General features: G+C 41.8%; 1 protein-coding gene and 1 long non-coding RNA gene across 3 annotated transcripts in view; one reads left to right on the forward strand and one right to left on the reverse strand.

Moving 5' to 3' along the window:
- The window catches only part of csf1b (colony stimulating factor 1b (macrophage)), a 41,676-nt gene that overhangs the window by 5,735 nt on the left and 19,006 nt on the right, over positions 1 to 16,935 (forward strand). For both annotated transcript variants that reach the window (XM_086039274.1, XM_086039282.1), the window contains 5 exons: positions 13,232 to 13,351; positions 14,416 to 14,478; positions 15,228 to 15,398; positions 15,495 to 15,696; positions 15,770 to 15,906. In XM_086039274.1, the coding sequence (XP_085895400.1) occupies positions 13,232 to 13,351; positions 14,416 to 14,478; positions 15,228 to 15,398; positions 15,495 to 15,696; positions 15,770 to 15,906 (693 nt within the window). The remainder of the gene's footprint in view (positions 1 to 13,231; positions 13,352 to 14,415; positions 14,479 to 15,227; positions 15,399 to 15,494; positions 15,697 to 15,769; positions 15,907 to 16,935) is intronic.
- Positions 4,029 to 6,848, reverse strand: LOC147154008 (uncharacterized). The gene is made up of 3 exons (XR_015087978.1): positions 5,067 to 6,848; positions 4,891 to 4,978; positions 4,029 to 4,299 (listed from the first exon to the last, which is right to left on the reverse strand). It is a non-coding gene; the product is annotated as an uncharacterized LOC147154008 (long non-coding RNA).

Raw genomic sequence — 16,935 nt, forward strand, 5'->3', positions numbered from 1 at the left:
GTGCTGTTTATTTAAGTCTTGTCAATTCTTCTTTTACTGTATCAAGTTGGAGGATATTTACTGCAACCGCCTTCGTGGGGAAGAGTACAACACTTTGAAATATTGGTGCCACTGTCAAATTGAAGTAAATACCACCTATTGACGTTTTGTGACATTTGAAGAGTAACTGTAGTCTGATTACATGACTGGATAAAGTGATGTGTTAAATTTGTCGAGACTGAAAAATGTGGAGTGACGTGTTGCCGACATCCCTGATGATAAATACGCTCAATAGACTGGAGCTCTTCAGGGTCACCCGAGTGGCTGCGGGTTTATGTCAAACCTGCAACAACCTCTGGTGCAACCACTTGGGGGCTACCAGTGGTAGTTTTGCTTCCTTGGAATGTGTTGGACTTTATCCATTTGACATTGTTTATTTGACTCCTGACAGCATAGCAATCGTGACTGGTGTATGCCATTTTGATTCTGTCTTGTAGAAAGTGGCCAGAGAATTGTGTGATGTGACCAGCAAACAAAACCCAAGCAACTCTGTTATGATAAATTGATGGAAATGTCAGCTAGGTTGTGAGATTCTATAAAGAATCGCATGGATTTCCTGTTGTCTGTGCGGTCTTACTACATTGTTCTTTGGAACACACAAAAAATAACATTCTTTAAAAGTAATTTCCTGGTACGTGACTTATGTCGACAGTATACAGTAGCATAGAGGTCACCAACCCTTTGGAACTGAGTGCTAGGGCTACCAGTTTTGCACGTTTCTGAAACAACAAACTTTGGGCAGCAGGTTTTCTCCATTACATCCTACTTATTGCAACAGATTGCATGTCAACCCATTTGACTTTCATTTCTTTCAGATCTTTTTTGAAAGCTGCTCACCCGGTCTTCTTAGGCCGTCGCGGCTTTCTCTTGCCTTCTGGGATCCATTTCAGGGCAGTCACGGCATGTCAATGTTCGTTCTTTCTCCGTACATGGCCTGCCAATTCAATTCTTCTTTCAGTCACTATTTCTGAGAGTTTTTGCTGTTGGGTTCTATCTAAAACTTCTCGATTTGTGATTCTGTCTTCGTAGGCGATTTTCAAGATTCTTCTTAGGCACCTCTGCTCAGATTTCCTCCAGTTATATGTTATACTTAATATTTAATGATCCATTCATGTGAAGACACTGATCATTTTACCAATGTCATACAATGATGGACAACAATGAATGAAGAAAATTGGAAACGGATACATTTGCCCGCGGGTACCATGTTGGTGAGCCCTGCGTGTGCCAGTGCTGTCCTGGATGGAATTCTGTCAGCAAGAGCAGGGGTGACCCCGGGGAAATTTAGCCTCACCTGGGTCACCTTTAAAGTACGATTGATGCATGGCTGGAGATTTCCTGCAAAACAAACTTGTGGCACGGTGATCATGGCTATGATAATACGCGGGTCCTTTGAAAGCTTCAATAAATCTCACCTTTGGGTATGACCACAAAGGTACAGAGGCCTCTCTTTCACGATCTCTTGCTTTGTAAACAAAGAGTAGTCTTGTGCAGGAGCAGATATGGCCAAACTTGGTGATAAAAAGTTAGCGGCCATAACACATTAGGTACACCTGTAGCGCTCAAACAAATGTATGGCATGAATTGCGTGAAAGCTGACAATCAAGCATTCAATAAAACCGCCATGCTTGGTAAAAAAAAAAAAAAAAAGCCTGATCATTTTCACCATCGGCAGCGTGGTGCGCCTCATTGCTCACAGACAAAACACTTACTGCTTATGAACTACTGCACTTGACTTTAGTCAAAGGCAAAACACGGAGAGGCAGCTTTATACTGCTCACGGTCCATCGGGGGAATATTTACATTGTGATTTAAGCGCTTACCCTGCTCATGAACCCTTCTTGGTTATTCAAACTGAATGTGATGTATTGATGCTCACATACATACCAGAAATCATTTCCATAGCACATGCATTTTTCGCCGAACATTATGTTTCTTATTGGACTCATGTCAATGACTACGTTGACATGCAGTCGAAAATTCAGATTTTTTTAGTTATTTGGATTAACCCGTTTACATGGCTTGAGCGGAGAAAGTTACCCCCCATATTTAAATAAGCCGGTTGAAACGGTGATGCGCGGACGGCGTGTCCCAATTTACGTCATCGCCACTTGTTACTTGCTTCCATCAATAAAACACATTGTATTCATGTCACTCACCGCAGAAATGAAGCAGACAGTTCCCTCCCCGCTTTAAAAGCGTGGTGTCGGACTTACTCTAGCTTTCGCCATGTGTTGTTTATCACCAAACATGTATTCCCGGTGGGTTTCGGGATAAACAGCGCGCATACAAGCGGAGTAACCCACGCACGATATTTGGTATTTTAAAAACCAGAATAAGGGCATATATTCAGGTTATTGCGCACGTTTACAGAGCTTTTAAAAACGAGCCAATATTCGGGCTTTAAAATGTTCATTGGCTCCATATAAATGCAATTGAATGTTGCATACTTTGAGGCAATTATAAGTTTGGGGTTGTTTTCTAAAAAAACAGCAATCTCATACAATTTAACTTGATTTCATTTACAGTAAATTCAATTTAATCCAAGTTTGTCTTGATGACCAGTTGGGTAAAAAATAACCACATTTGAGACAAAATCACTGTTTATATCCACTGTTTGGGTAAATTTGGTCCAACCTTGTAGAAAACAACAATGTTTGGGGTTGTTTTGTACAAAACAACCCAGGTGTTTTTAGAGTGGAGTAGAAATACTAACAGTGTTATTTGGCTCCAATAAAAAGTCATTCTAGAAACATTTTGCGGCCTCAATAAGTTTGGCAAAAGCTACCTCATATGCTCAGAATTGTTATTAATTAAATGTCTCGTAATCTCACTATGGAGTTCACTGGCAATGCTACCCTTTCCTCAAGGCAAGGCACTCAAACACAACTTTGCTTTCTTTCCATGAACGACCATGATTAAGTTGACCAAAGTCTCTGGTCATAACACAAGAGCACAAAGCCGCTTTTGATAGCAAACGGACAGTCATGTTCTGTCCTCCCAACACTCAAAATAGATTTGCCACATATCCACACTTATGTAGACACTTAATATGTCAGCATCTGAAAATGTAAACTCATTTGATGGGCAACATGTTTTATGTAAAGTGAGCCAGCTACATTTTACTTGATATGTTGTTGTTGTAACTTTCTACTAGTCCCATCTGGGCTGACCATGGCGAGACACTCGTGTGATTTGCTTGCCGCTCACATGATTTGTTGCCCTAACTGACACAACCCAACACACAGGAATAAGTAGGCTTTTATGCATGAAATGTGCACCACAAATAAACTTGCCTTGATCTTTTCATTTGATTTTTTGTCCCAATCATTCATTTGAGTTTTTCTCTAATGATGTAATCATTGAAGATTGAATTTGATCTCTCAAAGCGATTTTCGGTTTTGCCACACACCGCACAGACCACTCCTGTGAGAAATGTCACAGTGATAGTCTGAGGGGCAACTTGAACCTTTTGCCTCTGGTTCCTTTCAGATGCGCTACTTCCAATCCCGTTCCAAGGGTAGTGGTTGAACATCTAAATTGATGAACGTCAAATTTAACAAATGAACATCAATTTATTTTTGTACTCGTCTATATGGGCTGAAAGTCAAGTCAATGTTGATGAAGCGATGATATTTTTTCAGCAGAGTACAGCGGTCCCAGACCTTTTTGGCGCAACCGACTGGGTTCACGTCAAGAATTGTTTAGACAGATTGACAGAGACGAATAAATACAAATGATTAAAAACACAACTCACGCGTTTTCTCTTCAATGAGCTAGTCTGCCTTATCTTGTTTTCCATAGAATAGCGTGTTGTAACATGCGACATAGTAGCCAGGATCCAAGCATATCAGTTTCACTGTTTGGAGCTGCCCCTGGCCCACACGAACGAAGCAGACGACCTCGACTGGTGCAAAATGTCTTTTCGTTTATTGGCATTGTGAAAATAAACAAACAAGAAAATACATTCCATACAGAATAATCCACAGTGAAAATCAAACCAATTACGGCATAAACAAGCTTGTACAAGTCTGCATTGTTCACTACACAATTCATATTGCTCACACATTTGCTTTCTCCACGTTTATCTAAAACAAAAGCAAATGTACCTCAATCTGCTGACCAAGGGGGGCTAATTAACTGCGGTGTTGAGAGTCCATCAAGCGGAGCACACGCATATGAGTGTTCAATCATAAATCAAAGTCTCTGAATGATGACGCAAGATGTGCACCACTTCAAGGCTCCCCAGTCAACGTCTTCCTGCAACAGCAAACCAATGACATTTCCACCTTATTCCTACACCACATGAACCTTTGCGTGAATTACGTGTGCGACTTTTGGCATGAACTGAAACCGGCGTTTTGTTTATATGGTAACTGTTTGCACGAGTCCACTTTCTATCACACTTAAACAATGTGAGAAGGCCAGTTGTTGCAGCTTAGAAGAGAAAACATTTCAATACTGCTTCACAGAGGTGGGCATTTTTATTCAAGTTTGCCGGTCCATCATCCATCAACCCGTTTAATTTTCAAGCCGAACCAAACTGTAATTGTCCGTCTGTCAATCCGTCATATTATTTTAACCGCGCTTCCGTCAGTATACATCAAAGGCCCGCCAATATCAATCCGGAAAAAAAAGGTCCAACAGTTGAAAAATCCATCCATCCACTATCAGAACCCATCCATCCATTATCCAAACCCCTTATTCTCACAAGGGTCGCGGGGGTGCTGGAGCCTATCCGAGACAATTTGATTAAAACGGTAAATGGAGTGCACTACGTACATCATTATGTGTCGGCTGCTCAAACAGCTCTACACTTACACACAAGTTTCACTTGAAAGTTTTGCTTACCTTAACCAGACTCCCATGTCACATTGTTGCCCAAGGTACAATCCTGGTCATCTCTATCTTCTTCTACTTCTGTGGTAGCGTTCGTTTCCTTGCCAATAGATAAGGCCAACAAGATCCACATTCATTTTGGATGGACAATGTCAACGCGCTCCCACAGACAAAGAATTTTGTCTTACTTTTCGATGACTTCAGACTCCATGCCACTTTCTTTCCAAGGTCCGTTTGTTGTGTTTAAGTGTGTGTCCATGTATATGATATGTAATTGCGAATTCTGTTGATTGTGTATGTTGTGTGTGCACTGACTTGTTTGCTCTATAATTAATAATCTAAATAGACTGCTGTGTTAAATCAAAACCAAAAAACCCAAAACTGGCCTGCAGGCGCGGTTGACGTAGTTTCACATCAAATTTTCCTCCTAACGAGCACACCTGTCTCAATCAACTAAGTGTGTTCACAAGCCTGTGTGCGCGCTATAATGATCACCGGCTTGAACACAATTTGGCCAGTAGGTGGCACAATTGCTCACCCTGATTGAGTTAATGGCAAAATTATACTCAAACAAATATTGGTTCCAACATACCGGCCCCTATTGTTATGGATACCATAACAATACAACAAAACATACTTTGGAGCCAAAATCCTAAAACAAAATAAATAAAATGCTCCATCCAAATACAGCCTATGGTTCCAAATCAACTGATATCTTCTTAACAGTGCCTTATTCCGAGGCAGGAACTAGCAAGCATAGCTCACTAATTGGTCTTTCCAAAATGTTTGTTTCTTCATACCCTTTTCTTGTGTGCACACAATAGTGCTTAGCTCCTCGTGCCTTTTACTTAACTGCAACAGAGCATTCTTCAGGCGTAGAAACCAGGCAGCTGCCCTTCTCAGTTTTCTTAGGTCAGAAAAGTGATGTATCAGTTTACTTGTTGGTTCTTCCTCTGTAGTGCAAGTGCTTGCAAGAGCATTCGTTTGTGACTTTATTTCAGGGTCATTATATTCATTAGTGGATGAGGCAAGTTCATCAACTTCTGGCCATTCCCATTCTTGTTTTTTCAGAAAATCTGGTCCATTGCACCAGGTGGTGGACTTCAAGAATGCCTCTGCATGGAGACCCCGGGAGGCATGGTCTGCAGGGTTCAGCTTTGTGCTGACAAATCTCCACTGCGATGTATGTGTTGCTTCTCTAATGACACCAATCTTGTCAATGCGTACTGCAAGAACTGCTGCAGTGAGCTCCATCCTTGGGACAGTTATTGTCTTTAGGGGTGCCACTCTCGCTTTTCCAAACACAAAGGTCACATGGACATCACCACTTTCATTTAACATTCGAAGATATGCCGCAACACCATAACCTACTTCACTTGCATCACAAAAAAGATGTATCTGCGCATATTGAATCGGCCCAAAATATATGGGTATGACACAACGGTTGATGCTAAAGTTTTCCAACAGCTTGAGGCCCATTAACCATTTCTGCCAATGGCTTCTGGAATGTCCGTGTCCCACCCAAAGTTGAGCTTGCACAGCTCTTGTAGTATGCGCTTAGCTGTGAACACAAATGGAGAAAGAAAGCCCAGCGGGTCATAGACCGAGCTCACAATAGAGAGGATACCTCGTAGAGTATTTGGCTTGGATTTTAGACAGATTCTGAATTGAAACACATCCTCTTCTACATTCTACTCCATTCCAAGTGCCCTTTCCACGTGAAGAGTTTGTTTCTCTAAATCCAGGGATTTCACTTCCTTCGCTCTGTCAATCTCAGGAATTGAGAGCATTGCCCTGCTGTTACTTATCCATTTGGTTGAGTTGAATCCTCCACTTCCACATATATCCTTCAAACTCTGCATACAGAGCTATGGCATCCTTGTCTGTGGGTACTGATTTTAAGCAATCATCCACATAAAAATTGTTTCGGACAGTGTCGATAGCCTCTGCTGAAAATGAATGTTGATTGTCCTCTGCCAATCGTGTTAAAGCATAGCTGGCACAGCTGGATGAGGAAGTTGCACCAAACAAATGTGCAGTCATTCTAAATTCAGCTAGGGGTTTAGTCAGGTCACCACCAGGCCACCACAAGAAGCGGAGGTAGTCTCGGTCTAATGGCGTAACTTGTACTTGGTGGAGCATCCCTTCCACATCAGCCATGTTTTATATTCTTCATGTAATGATGGGTTCTTGTGAAATGTCCTTCTTATTGACATTGCTCTTTGTTCGGCCATATTGCGGTTGTTTGGCATGTTCAGTTCCACGCGCTTAAACGGAAGTGCAACTTGGTAATGTCCATTCTTTTTTACGGCAGAGTCTAACATGAGTTTCATGAATTGTTTGTCTTCGACAGACATCTCTTTCTTTTCATCATATGCATTTTCAGCAAATTCCTGGTCATACTGACAAACTAGCATATCACTTAGGTCAATGACTGAAATCCTATTCACTGAAACATCCTTATCAGTTTGCATCACACGACTCTCGTCGCCCAGTAATCCATTCACCACCGAGCCCAGTGCAGTTTGAACCGCATAAGGTCCATCTTTTGGGGTTCCATTGAGTGTGGTGCAGTTGTTCCAATTAACAATTGAACTGCTCCATCAATGTCTGGAAGTTTTACTTCTTCAAGATATTTCCACTTGTCTATGGCCTTTTGCAGTGGGATATGCCCTTTATGCACTGGGAGTTTATCTTCAGTATACAATTTTGGTAGGCTGTAGAATTTATTACTCTTTAGTCCACTTACTTCAAGGCAGCCAGCTGGCACAAAGGTAATATCCATGGCCTTTCTCTGGCCCATAGTGTTCAGCAAGATTCAGGTTTTCCTCGTTTTGGCTTTTAACTGCAGCAACAAGTTCTCAGTACAAAAACATGCATTACTTCCAGAGTCCAATAGAGCGTATGTTTGAAAAATTGGGGTTGAGCTTGACATCATCACCTGGACCGGAAGAATGGAAAGCGTTTGGCTTGTACCGGCCCCGGTCACTTCATGTGAGTCCAACGCAACCATCCCGCTGCTGACAGACTTGTCGGTTTCTTCTTGGATTTCTCTTCCCTTTACTTTGTGTGTGCAACACAGTTGGGTGGTTTTGTGAGCACAGGCCACACTTAAGCCTGTTTAGACATTCTTTGCTTCTGTGGCCCTTGATCAAACACCCGAAGCATATTCCGTTGTTTTTTAAATATTCAATCTTATCCTTATGAGGCCATTCATTCATTTTACATGATTCATCCAGAGGTTCTCCTGCACAGAATACACAAGGTCCTTTGACAGTGGGTTTCACATCATTTTGCTTCAAGCTCTTTATAGGCCTTTTATCTTTCTTGACCTCAGGGGTAGCCACTATGGCAAAAAAGCTTTTCTTGTGATCAAGGTGGCTGACCCTTCCGCTGGCGGGTTTGCTTCCCTTCGGATCCCTTTTTAGTATGTTATCCTGTATGTCACCATAGAATGGGTCCATTGCCATCCGAGCGTGACGCTCTATGAATGCAACAAGTTCAGGAAACTTTGCTCTTTTCTTTTTGCGTTCATAAAAGTCATAGGCTTGCGCTTGCCATTTTTCTCTTAACCTATAAGGTAGTTTCAGTATGACTTGCTTCATTTGTGATGGGGTGTTCATTTCATCTTCAATATCCTTCATAGTGTTGAGACATCCACGTAATACAACTGCAAATGTATGCAGCGCCTTTCTGTCTTCACTTTTGATGACAGCCCATTTGGACACTTTCTCCATGTATGCAGACGCAATCAAAAACTTGTTTCCAAAGTTCTCTTTGAGTAGCCTCTTGGCTTCAAGGTACCCTTGTGATCTGCATATTGGCAACTTCTTCCAAGCTCTTTGCCGTGGCCTTCAGTGTATTGTTCTAGGAAGAACAAGCGGTCTCTATGGCTGTCTGTTTTTTCTTCTATTCATATACTCTAATGCACATATGTCAAAGTGAAGGCCACATCCGGCCCGCGAGAAGGTTTTCTACTGCCCTTGGGATGACACTTCTTTATTATTAGATCCGTTCCGCAGCAAGCCGGTGTGGGTAGCAGATGTGATCGGGTCCTTCGCGCCTGCCGATGACATCACGCTTTCAAATATATTGGAGCGTCTTCCAAGAACACGGACGTAGTTTAATTATCACGTTTTGATTAGTCCAACCAGCTACTGTGGGCCGCAGCCGACGCCAATACTGTACGACAACCGTTCTGTCAAAAAGAGCAACGGCTCTCCTCCTCGTCCTCGGCGACTCTCGCTCGCATGCCCTCCCATCCAGCGAGCCGCACGATGCATTCATTAACCTCGGAAACAAAACAACTTGGCAAGACACAAATTCGACCACAACACAGATAACCCAATTCATTACACTATTTCTGTAATATATTTCTTTGCGTCAACGTTTGCCACCCCATGGCTGTTCTACATGCTAACTGAAGACTTCACGTCACTTTTCGTGGCTTTCAGAATCGGATTGTGGTAAAAAGTTATTTGGAGTAAAACACACTTTATTAGACATACTTCATGTTAGAAATCTCACGTTGTTTTATTATTAGTAATTGTTCGCATTTGATAAATTCATTGAGTTTCGACATAGTGCTGAGATGTCCCACACTGTGAGCAGGCATTGAACGCTATTCGAGCGCTAAGTGTTGATAGTGAGTGACTTTTGTTTCTCTTTCCTCCTTCGACACAGCTCGTAGTTTGTTCGTGCCAGCAAACTCAGTAGTTGCAGAATGCCCGTGTTTCACCACGTTTGTTGTTGTGTGTCATGTGTCATGTGTCATCTTCCAAACCGCTTATCCTGTACAGGGTCGCGGGGAGGTGCTGGAGCCTATCCCAGCTGACAATGGGCGAAAGGCAGACTACACCCCGAACTGGTTGCCAGCCAGTCGCAGGGCACACACACACAGACACCGTCACTGAGCGGGAACCGATCCCACGCTGCCCGCACACAACTCAGGCGTGTGTACCGCTACACCATCAGTGACCCTTTGTTGTTGTGTGTAAATGTTAAAAGGTGACTTTAATCATTTAAGTTCGTGTCAGGTAACTGCCGTACATAATAGCCTAGATATGTTCTCATGAGTGATGTCACGTTGATGAACACTAGTTAGTTATTTTGTCTCATATGCTAACTATTCTAGTGATGAAACGTATGTGTATTGTATGTATTGTTTGGCTGATTAATTTCTTAATACAGTGAATTGTAATGTTTAGGCATATTGTTAACAAATGGATATGCATTGGATGATGTTACTAGGTTATTCTTTGTCTGTTTTGTTGCAGACCACAATAAATAGACGTGTCAAGTGGAATACGGGCCTGTGTTTTCTGACAGGATCACCCACATTCATACCTTGCCACTCTAAAATAGGGTCAGCTGGAGACATCATACCAATCATATGATCCTCTCTGTTTTACTTCACATTATGTACAGTTTATACAATCTTGCAGCCCGAGTCAACCAGAAAATTGTTTCCAGTTTGGCAGGAGAAACGCAAACGGAAGTGACGTACGAGCTGCCTCGCAAAAGTAGCAGTAATGTACTTTTTTAAATGTTTGTTTAGTAACTCCGAAGATAAAAACACAACAGCCAGGGGGGTGACAAACATAGTCGCAAAGAAATATATTACAGATATATGAAGCGGGCCATCATCGGCAGGAGCGGAGGACCCGGTCCAATCTAGACATTTTAAAAAATTTCAATGAATATTATATCAGTCCGGCCCTCGGCTTGTCGCAAAATGTTGTATTTGGCTCCAGAATATTTGGAATTTTATGAGCATAAGGCCTTCCTCTCTATAGGTGCTCACTACAGCATACTGACAAAATCGCTTACTGGCAAAAAAACCCTGAAAATATAAGGGCTGGCCAACCCCTGTCATCCTGCGGGAAATATGATATCTGCAATTTTCTGTCATTTTTCACATGGATGCAATAGCCTATTCTTCGACCTCTTGATCCTATATGAATAGGTTAAGCTTAGGGAACCTAAGGGAACCTGAGTACCCAGAGAAAACCCCCGTAGGCCCGGGGAGAACATGCAAACTCCACACAGGAAGGCCAGAGCGTGGGTTGGAACCCACGACTTCTACACTGTGAGGCAAATGTGCCGACCAGTCCCCCCGGGCCACCTATGCAACAATATTTGGTTGGTAAATAGAAATTGGGAAAAATCATAAAACGCTTTGATGCAAAATAAAACCCTGCGCAATCATCTGAGAGAGTAATCGATCCTAAATTTATTTGACAGTGGCAGCCCTAAGACAAACACATGTAAACTCTATGCATATCATGTTCTTGTCTGAGCACGTCTGGCACCATAGCTAGATAGTCATGAGACAAAACAACAAAACCTTAACCCAGAGCCACTCAACTAAATTATTCAGGGGGCCACATTATCAAAAACCCAAGGGGCCAGACCGCCACTGTCGCGATAGCGACATGTGGAGACATGAGCCGCCTCGCTCAGGCTTCATCCTTTTCTCCTCCTGCTTTGGGGGCAAACATCCACCGTGAAAACGCTCAGCCTCTCCCGCTCCGCAATCCCCTCAATTTCACGCGTAGGAAGAAGTGCTCTGAAGCCGCTTCCTTATTCTTTTTCTACCGTCAGTAGAGAGGCATAGCACTGCACAATGCCACAGCGCCTCCTACCTTCCCAGGTGGTGTGTAACATGAGGAGATGTATGTGGCGAACATGCCCCCGGGCTGCCAGTTGAATAGCCCTGCCATAATCCAACCGTAACACAGCATAACATAACATATTATATGTAACATAAATGATAAACATTGTAAACAGCACATTGTGTCCAATTTAAGACCTCTTTCTTTAGCTCAATTTTCCGAAATACTTGAAAAAACCTTTTGTAGAAAGAGTTGATGCTTTTGTCGAAGACTATGATTTACGAAACGACCACCAATATGGCAATATCCCAAAATAATCGTTCAACATCTCTAGCAGTGATGGTATTTGTAGAAAATATAGCTACATCAATTATTCCGAACGAGAGGGGTGGTTTATGTCGATAGGTAATTCGATCGGCCTGCGTGAAAACACTTATTCCGAAATTTCGCCATCTTTACCGTGCATGACTGTGACGTCTGTTTCTGTTATTCCGGAAGCGAGGAGAAGCAGAGCGAGTCTTATATTGTTTGTTGTTCGATTCAATAAAGTTTGAATAATATAAAAGAAGCAAACGAGTGAAAGACTTGGCGGGCGAAATCCTGAACTGGTACATTAGCAGCTCCATAAGGAAGTGTTAACTCATCGTAAGAAAAAAAAAAAAAAACGCGAAATGATGCAAACGTTTAAATTACAAATGGACAGAGCGATGTTTTATTGACATGGAAGTCGCTTCGGCTTCTTCCTCTACTACTATTTCCAGTAGATTTGGTCAATCTGCGTTTGTCAAAATAATTTATTCCGATCAAAAGTGTGTGATGTATGAGCACGCAAGTTCTAATCGAATCAATATTTTTAGTGTCCATGAAAACAATGCATCCGATCAAAATGCTATTTATATACTGGTTTTAGCTACACCCACAACAACAACAAATCTGAAAAACAGTGGATAAATAATTTCACACTACATTTCCAAAATTCTGTAGGCTACGACTGAATGCTTTCAGCAATTATCTTCAACCCCATTTAGAAATAATATATAGTATATATAGTCATATATATAGTATATAGTCACTTTACAGGTCTTGGAGGTGTATTGTGGGAAGGGATTAACTACTTTATTATTATTTTTTTTTTCATTTTACTCACGGGGTTCACTCCACTTTGTGAGTTTGCTTGTGTGTTTGTTTGCTATTTAGTGAGCACTTGTCTGATAGCCCTCAGCTATGCTAGCTTCACAAACTCACAGCAAAGATTCGCAGGTGCCTTTTGTGTCAAACCAATGTTTTTCCCCCTCCATCCAACTACTTGCACCATTTAAGCTCTAAGGACCATGATTATAACTGCATGCTTGACTGTAAGCCGTTCAGTGCCGGGAGGCTTGTTTTTGTTGGCCTTCGGAATACATTACAATTACGCACCGTTTTACCTTCAAGACAACTTGTGCCACTAACAACTGTGACTGATGGTTTCATTATGGGTGATGAAGCGTTCTGAATTGCCCCATAATTCCATCTCCACTAAATGTTCCTGCAAACGGAACTCCATTAATCATGTTGGGGGGGATCATCGGTGGGAGAAATCACACATCAAATGTCACGTTTCCTTTTACGCGTGGCTAGTTTTATTTTACTTGCATACATTCTCATGGAGGTGCATCATTTTTGTATTGTGAATGTCACCGGTTTGCAATGTTTGCAAACATGATAGCTGATGGTGAACCGAAAATGTGTTGTGTCAGTTGCAGGTAAAGTGTCTGTGTGTGCTTATGTTCCTGAGCTTCCCGCTGTCCATGGCTGAGGTCCCTGGACCATGCAGACACTCCATAACTAGGGACCACCTGCTGACACTCAAACATCTGGTAGGTGTTTTCAGAGGCTTCAACATAAGGGGGGAAAAAAAAAATCACGGCGCACAGGGGGTCCTGGGCCATTGTGAAAAATTTGAAAATGTGTTCTTTTTTTAAGATATGTCTGTTATATGTTAAAAAGGCAAAGAACACAAATAAATGTTATTTAAGATAAAATAGGTTGCTGTAATCAAACTATGAATGTTTGAGAATACAGTACCAACACTGGCAAAAATGAGAAATGGTTCATTCGACCTGGCTTATTGGTAGGTAGTACATAGTTGCTTTTTTGTTTGTTCAAAATGGGAACAAAATCACTACCACATTATGTAGTGATCCCTTTTGATCCTTTTTCAGCGGTTACATATAACAGCACAAACACATTTTAACACACACCTCAGGCTACACCCAAGACTGCAGACTGATTGTGGTGGAGCACAATCAAACGTCTGAGTCTGAAACGCTGCTGCTGTACCCCTTAGAATACAGGAGCAGCATTATGATCTTTGTTTTAAGGCACAGTGTTTTACACAGGGAGGGTGAATCAGGTGACGGTTACACTTCTTACTGTATAATAAATATCATTAATAAAATCATCTGAATAATAAGATAATTATTAAGAAGGAAAAAAAAAAAAGAAGCAATAATATGGAAATAATAGAAAGAAGCCTTTTTTCTCGGATTCTGAGAGGCTGTTGTTGACCAATAATAGAGGCCGGCCAACCCCCGGCAATGCATGTGACTCGAGTCAGTGCATGACCATTGAAGGATCTGTTTTTAAAATGCTGCTTTGAACCCATTGACACATGTAAGATGGCTACAATCAATACATTTCTGAGGTCAAATGTCAACTGCTAATGTCACTACGTATTTTTATAGGTTACTGAATGATTGAGGATACTGATTAATTGAATTAATGACGCACAGGCTATGCTACTTTTTCTACTATGACTACATTTGTGTTGTGAGGGTTGAGGGGGTGATTTTGTTTTTTGTTTTTTATTAACAGACGCAGCTTGAACATTCTATTCAAAAAGTTGTAAACACATGTTTCCGTCTCCACTTTGTTTGCACAGATGGATAACCAATTGAGAAGCGGGTGCTCGATAACCTACACATTCATAGAACAGAAATCTTTGGTAAGCTACCTTTTAATTTCATATGGCGGCTCCTTAAAGGTTTAAAGTTTCCATAAACAGGTTTAAAGAAGGATGGGCATTGGGCCAAATCACCGTGACATTACATGATTGGTGCTTGAAACTATTCATGTTAAATGCTTGAAACTATTCATGTTAAATGCCAGATGGCATTTTTAACAATTAAACACTCAATTCTGGTACATATGTGAAGTTATCCCTTTAAGTTCAACCGAACCTCTTAAGATTCAACTTAAATGCATTGCAAAACAAAAACAAAAAAAGAAGTATCGATAGCGTTGTGGTTCTTGCTGAGAAATATGAACATGTGAGTGAGTTGAGCAAAAGAAACAAGAGATGCTATCTTAGCCTGGATACATTCCTTCCATTCAATCAGGAGATTGGAGACTCTCTCTGTGAATGCTCTTTATGTTCAATATCAGTGTGGAATTAAGTCAAAATGGTCTACACTGGAGTTCTCTGTGGAGGTAGCTCACATATGGAGGGTGTCACAGCGTTCCAATCTTTTTCTATTTTAGGCTGCCAATTAGTTGAGATTGAACCAACAGAGCCTCTATTAGTTGCGGCCAACTAGCGCACTCCATCTGGCCTTGATTGCTTCGAGATGAAATAACACTCACGTGCATAGACTGAACATAACTTTTTCTGATCGCTTCTCTGATTATGGCCACCCTTCATTTTGATACAGTATTCCTCTTTCCTGACCGCACTTTCTGATTCGCCACATGCAGAGCAAGTGTTGCTTCGTGAAAGCCGCCTTACCCTGGATATTGGAGCTCCTCACCACCCACTTCAAATATAACAGGGGATCGGTCAATTATAGCTACGTTCAGTCTTTGAGAGCACTCATCCTCAACATCTACTCGCAGAAATGTGTTCCCCAGATGAACGAGGAGGTTGAGGTGAGCGTAGGCTGCATGGACGCCGGAACTGACGTCGCAAAAGGTTGACGTGGAAACTGACAGAACCGGCGCGCTGTTCCCTGATGCCCATGACAGGACAAGCCCGAGAGTTTTGAAGTGCTTTACAGAGGCTCGCCCGCGGAAGCGTTGCAGAGAGCTTCGAGGGTGCTGTCCGTTTATTTGGAGCTGGTAACGACGAGCGATGCGCCAGTGGACTGGAGCTGCCAGTATGAATACTCAACGTTCTTCGGCTCGAGCACGGAGCAACCGGAAGCGTCCCCCACGCAAGGCTGCACAGGTGGGATCATCCGTCTTTTGCGGGCTTCTCTGATGTTACTCGGAGGTCACGGATTGTGTGTAATCTTCTGCAGACAGTTATGTTACGAGGTCAGTGAAGGCCTCTCAGAGAAGACCACTGAGAGACCTGTACAAGCTTGGCTTCATCATCACCTCCATCTTCGGAGCACTACTGCTCATATTTACTCTCGTCTGTCTAATCACACAAAAGGTACCGGTGCTTCTATTTGCTAATTCCCAAATCATCTGCTCCACTAAAATCCCTAACGTGATCACGTGTGCCTTGGCGTCTTGGTTGTGCCCTCTGACAAAGGCCTACGGAAGAATGCAAAAGAGTAATCGCGCTTTCCAAATGCTTTCCAAATGAAGGACTTCTTAGCGATGACTCATTTGAGATGATGTGACCAACAGAGCTGTGCTCCTCAAACCACTGCGGCAGACGTTTACTTACTTTCACCACTTGTGAAGCTCGATAATCTGAATTTTGTCATGGTCCAAGTGCGTTCGCACGCCATGAATTAGATAAAAGACATAATAGAGGCTGTGGAATGTCATCAAATCAAAGTAAAACTGCAGCTGCAGTCAATTTGTATTAGGCCTATGCAAATATGCAGGAGGATTAACAACACAAAATCACACGCTATGTTGTTCGCGTCAAATTACACAAACAACTGCATTCAGGTGGAATACAAAGTCGATGATCATTCTGGCAAACGTACACAAAGTGTTCTAAAGTATTTTATGCTCATAGTGTAGGAGATAGATATACAGTTCGGTTCAATTTGTCAAGTTAGATAAGACCTTGTACTAGGGCTGTTCGATTTTGCCTCATAAAAAAAAAATCCAGATTATTTTCTCTCAAACTCGATTTTACAATTTCGATTTCTTTGTAAAATAAAAAATAATGAAAAACGAAGTATTTTGAATGTCTTTTATTTCAACTTAATTTTTCTTTCTTTGAACTCAAAATGTCAGTCAATTTAACTTAATACACACGGAACAATCCATTGGGATTAACAGCATTTTACTTACACAATAGATTCCAGATCTGTTCTTAATTAAACCAATAATGAAAGGGGAAAGTGCATATCCCATCTGAAACGAAATCATCAACATGAGAGAAGGTAGACAGTCAAGTCTGTAAACCAAACAGTCTGTCAGCAAGTCATTTTTCCACCCAGATAGTGACTAGCCTTTCAAGTACAGATGCATAGTCATGACCAGAGGTCCGTTGTAGAGG

Source organism: Filicampus tigris, chromosome 1 (genome assembly GCF_054856515.1).
Source record: "Filicampus tigris isolate MCC_2025a chromosome 1, RoL_Ftig_1.0, whole genome shotgun sequence".
In the NCBI taxonomy this organism is placed as follows: Eukaryota; Metazoa; Chordata; class Actinopteri; order Syngnathiformes; family Syngnathidae; genus Filicampus; species Filicampus tigris.